At 43.2% G+C, this 5273-nt stretch overlaps 1 protein-coding gene across 1 annotated transcript in view; it reads left to right on the forward strand.

The window, feature by feature from the left end:
• Positions 1 to 5273, forward strand: part of NMT2 (N-myristoyltransferase 2) — a 69548-nt gene that overhangs the window by 30071 nt on the left and 34204 nt on the right. Inside the window, exon 2 of the mRNA XM_007460882.1 lies at positions 4691 to 4833. Within this exon, the coding sequence (XP_007460944.1) occupies positions 4691 to 4833 (143 nt within the window). The remainder of the gene's footprint in view (positions 1 to 4690; positions 4834 to 5273) is intronic.

The following is a 5273-nucleotide window of genomic DNA, read 5'->3' on the forward strand; positions in this document are numbered from 1 at the left end:
GAAAGAGACCCCCACCTCTCAATGGGAGAAGCATCGAAGAATTGGCAGACGTTTCGAAACCGCTTGCACCCGGAGCAGCGTCTGGCAACAAGGCCTTGCCATGCAATTGTATCCAACGAGTAGGCACTTCCGCCTCTCTTATTATATCTGCTTGTTTGTCTTTGGGTGCTACAGCGTGACCCCTGTAATAACAAGCTATGTTATAATGGGGCTTTCTTGTATTTGAAACGTATTTTTGGAAAGTAGGAATACAGGATTTCACATTCTACGTACTTTATTCCAAATGAATTAGAAAGCTAAATATTTTTCCCCAAAAGTCATAAAGCTAAAAGAGAAAAAGTTATACAAGGATACTTATGTAATTTTGGAATTGGGAAGACTTTCTAAGCAAGATTTGAAAGCCAAAAAGCCATAAGGGAAAAATTTTAAATATTAGACCCCATAAAATTTTTAAGTGTCTGTACAGGAAAAAATACCATAAATTAAGTGGAATGCTAAAAACTAAACTGTGTAAAGTATTTACAGTCTAAATAATAGACAACAAACTAGGCAATGGAATATAAGCAGAGGGTAGTATCTCTCATAGGCCTATTGTGAGGATTAAATGAGATTAAAGTGCCCAAAATAAAAATTCTTAATAAATGACAAGTTCTATCCATGCTTTTATAAAGGGCACCTACAAATCATTGTTTCTTAAGATGGCTAATGGAAAAAGAATATGAATGAGCTATTCGTGGAAAAATATAAATGCTCTGTAAACATATAAAAAGATATGTAGAGCTTCCCTGGTGGCGCAGTGGTTGAGAATCTGCCTGCCAATGCAGGGGACATGGGTTCAATCCCTGGTCCGGAAAGATCCCACATGCTGCGGAGCAACTAAGCCCGTGTACCGCAACTGCTGAGCCTGCGCTCTAGAGCCCACGAGCCACGACTACTGAGCCCACGTGCCACAACTACTGAAGCCCGCGCGCCTGGAGCCTATGCTCCGCAACAAGAGAAGCCACTGCCATGAGAAGCCCTCGCACCGCAGTGAAGAGTAGCCCTGGCTCATGCAACTAGAGAAGGCCCACGCATAGCAACAAAGACCCAACGCAGCCAAAAATAAATAAAATAAATAAATTTATTAAAAGAAAAAGATATGTAGCCTCACCCCTGGTTAACTAAAGGAACATTAAATCTACAGTGAAAATTTTTTCTACCTATCAGATTGTCAGGTATGATAAAGAATGGTTATATTTCAGGGCTGGCAAAGACATAGGGAAATTGCTGTTCTCATTTACTGTTCGGTCCTTTGTTCTTCTACAGGTAAGGTAGTTTTTCCTCTCTGGCTCCTTTCAGCTTTGATTTTCTGTATTTTGAGAATGATTCGCCAAGGTGCCATTTTTGGGGCATGTTGGGCACCAACATCCTGTTTGGTGTTCTCTGAGCTTCTTGGACCTGTGGGTTAGCACCTGCTGTTGACTTGGGGAAATCCTCAGTCATTATTGTTTCAAGTATTTCTTCCATTTCTTCCTCTCTTCTCCTTCTGGTTCTCCCATTACACGTATGTTATACTCTCTGTAGTTTTCCCACAGTCCTCGGATGTTCTGTTCTGTTTTTTCCATCTTTGTTCTCTTTGCTTTTCAGGTTTAGGGGGGGTCTCTGAGGTTTCCACTGCTGTATCCTCAAGCTCAGAGCCCATCAAAGACATTCTTCATTTCTGTCACAGCGTTTTTGATTCTTCTCGGTTCTTTCTTAGGATTTCCATCTCTGCTTACATTGCCCATCTGTTCTCACGTGCTGTCTACTTTGTCCATTTGAGCCCTTAGCATATTAATCAGAGTTGTTTCGAATCCCAGGCCTGATCATTCCACCGTCCCTGCCACGTCTGGCTCTGATGCTTGTTGTATCTTTTCCAAGCGCGTTTTTGGCCTTTTGGAATGCCTTGTAGTTTTTTCTTGATAGCCAGACATGATGTCCTGGGTGAAAGGAACTGCTGTAAGTAGGCCTTTGGTCATGTGGTGGTGAGGCGTGTGGGGCGGGAGGCATTGCGGGGTCCTGTGATCCAGCCTCAGTCTTTTAGTGAGCCAGTGCCTCTGGACCGTGAGCTCACATATGTGAACAGGATGGCTAATGGGGGCTGGAGCCAGGTATTTCTTTTCCCCAGGTTAGTTAAGCTCTGACCGTAGCCCAGCTGCTTAGGCTCTGGTTGACTAGTTTCCGCTGAGGACAGGCCTTGTTAAGAAGCACAGAATGTCTGGCCTATTTCAGAAATGATTCCTTTTCCCCTCCCTCTACCGGAAGCACGAGGGGATTTTTCTCCGCTCTCTACTGTGGGAACCTGACTGCGCTCCTGAGGGTAAAACTCACAAAAGCGTGGGAGACCCGTGACTGGGCTCCTAACTCTGGGTCTTGTTCACATGGACTTTGTGAATTGCGGTCCCGGGGTTCCTGCCTGAGCGCTGGCTCCCATGGAGGTTACCACGCGTGAATCTCTGCTCCCAGAAGCTGTCTCTCCAATCTTGGGGGCAGCAGTTTGTCCTGTGTCCCTGCCTCCCACCCTTAGGGATCTCAGAAGAACTGTTGATTTTTCAGTCTGCTGGGATGGAGTGGTGACTTCCAAGCTCCTTGTATTCAGAACCAGAAACTGATTTACTGTTGGTATAGTGGAAACTGGAATAATATTTAGTAAAGCAGGCTTAACTATCCACTTTGACCTCACATTTCCACCTTTGGACAAACTAGCATGAATGCACAAAGATGTAAGTACCAGAATATTTTTTTGCAGCAGCATATTTTATATAGGAATGGTTACGTAAAATATGATATACTAACACAATGGAATGCTACCCAGTTGCTAAAAAGAAATGAGGTAGCTCAATATATCCTGACATGGAAAGAAAGAAATCCAAGACACATTTGTTAAGTGGAAGGAGAAAAGGAGCCAAGTTTCAAAATAGTGTGTTTAAGATTCAGTTTTTGTTGAAAACTTACTCGTAGTAAAAACGAAGGCATGCTTAGAGAAGAAAGGCTATTTTAGAAGAATTTATACCAGAAGAACTGCCTTTGAGGGACCCTGTTATAAGGCTGTTAATTAATGACATTTGTGTCTTATAATGAATATGTATTTGATAATTAGGCAAAAATTCAAGAAAGAAAATAGGAACAGATAGAGCTAATTAAGAACAATAGAACAGAATTGCTTATTTCCATCACTTTTCCCTGCATCAGGGGATAATGCAGTAATAATCTCTGACTCAAAATTTGAATTTACCTTCTGGGAATACTGTGGGAGAGTAGGCCCAAAGAAAGGGAAATTTTAAATCTCCTTGTGTCTCTTTTTCTCTTTCAGAAGAGTACAGCTCTAATATGACAAGGGTTCCAAACAGAAATGTTTTACCAGTGAACTTTTTTTTTTTCCTGTAGAGTTTTTTTTATTGTTAATCCTTCTAATAAAAATCTTTATCAGGAAAAATGCCACCCCCTGCAGAGATGCCCTTTCTTTGGTTCTCTTGTGTCAAGATTAGTGGTTTATTGTGCCCAAGAGATGTTTATAATGGAATATTTTACGACATTTATCTCTCCCTGAAAAGGCTGATTTAAAAGTAAGTTAGTGGAGCAGTGATACCTGTGAAAGCTATTTGACTTTGGTGATAAATATTGCTACAGTTTTCCTGCTTAAATGACATCTAAGCACCCTGCAGGATGACTGAGCGTAGACTAATATTATTCTGGGTTCCTGGACCCAGTTCCAGTGGGGAGGTAGGGGTGGAGGGTTCCCACATAGCACCAAGGAATTCTCAAACGCCAGCTGGGTGTCCTGAAATTCATCTCAGTTCTGACACCGTCTATGCAGAGACAGCATCAGATCCCACAGGTTAGGGGCTCAGTCCCACGAGACTATCCCCCCCGACCCCTCCAAGGTGTAAACCCAGGTTGTCACATGTGCTTCTGACCGGGCTACAGATTGGAGGTTCCTAAGACCCCCCTCCTTAGATTTGGTCAATTTGTTAGAGCAGCTCACAGAACTCAGAGAAACATTTACTTTCTAGATCACCTGTTTATTATAAAAGGATGTAACTCAGGAACAGCCAGATGGAAGAGGTGCCCAGGGCAAGGTGTGGGGAAGGGGCGCAGAGCTTCCGTGTCCTCTCCAGGCGCCACTGTCCCCAAACCTCCACGTGGAGAGAAATCACCAACCTGGAAGCTCTCTGAACCCCCATCCTTTTGGGTTTTTATGGAGGCTTCCTTACATAGGCATGATTGGTTACATCATTGGCCATTGGTGTTTGATTCAACCTCCAGCCCCTCTTCCCCTCCCGGAGGTCAGGGAGGTGGGATTGAAAATTCCAGCCCTCTAATCACAGGGTTGGCTCCCCTGGCGACCTGCGCCCATCCTTAGGTGCTTCGAGAAGTGACCTTCTTAACATGACATAAGGGACACCTACCTTAAAGTTCTAATCTTTTAGGAAACTCCAAGGGGTTTGGAAGCTGTGACCCAGGAACCATGGATCAAGACCAAATATAGATGAAAAATATGTATTTTGGTCATCTGAAAATATATATATATGTTTGTCAATCAGAATATTGCACATCCTAACGTAGTTTTTCCCTCCTGTGTATAACATGTGTTTTTCCTAAATGATTAATTTCATGCAATTCAGATTTTACATAATGACCTGTTGTTGTTTTTACAAACCCTGTGAATTTCCTAACAGGAGTCCCGGAGGTGATTTGGGTGCCAAAAAGAAAAAGAAGAAACAGAAGAGAAAAAAGGAGAAACCGAATTCCGGAGGCACCAAGTCAGACTCGGCATCTGATTCCCAGGAGATTAAAATTCAGCCGCCTTCAAAAGTGAGAACCATGTTTTATTTTAACCTCCGTGGTGTCCCATATGTGTGGAAGCAGGTCTGGGCAGCTTAGGCGAGTGCCCTGTTGGGTCAGAGGTGTAGTTAGGGTGTTGCCGCGACTGTGTACTGTGTGGTCACAGCAGGGTATTTACAGCCTTCCCAGAACTGACGTTGGCACCCAGAAAACTAAGAGGTCCATGCTGGGCTTCTGTGTATTCTGCCCACATCCCCCCTTTCTCAGTTAATTAGTCCGTAGGTTGTAGTCATAGAAGAAAGTCTCACGGTGACCTTGTTAGGTTTTAGTTTCTGGTTTTTTGGGGGGTTTTTTTTGTAGTTACACTTAATATTTGATTCCCTTTTGTTCAGAAGATATTCACATTTCCATTTTTCTGGGTGTCTAATTACCTGAATAGCACAGCACCATCTGGCAGCAGGTTTCAGCAG

Source organism: Lipotes vexillifer, unplaced genomic scaffold, assembly GCF_000442215.2.
Source record: "Lipotes vexillifer unplaced genomic scaffold, Lipotes_vexillifer_v1.1 scaffold534, whole genome shotgun sequence".
Taxonomy (NCBI): domain Eukaryota; kingdom Metazoa; phylum Chordata; class Mammalia; order Artiodactyla; family Lipotidae; genus Lipotes; species Lipotes vexillifer.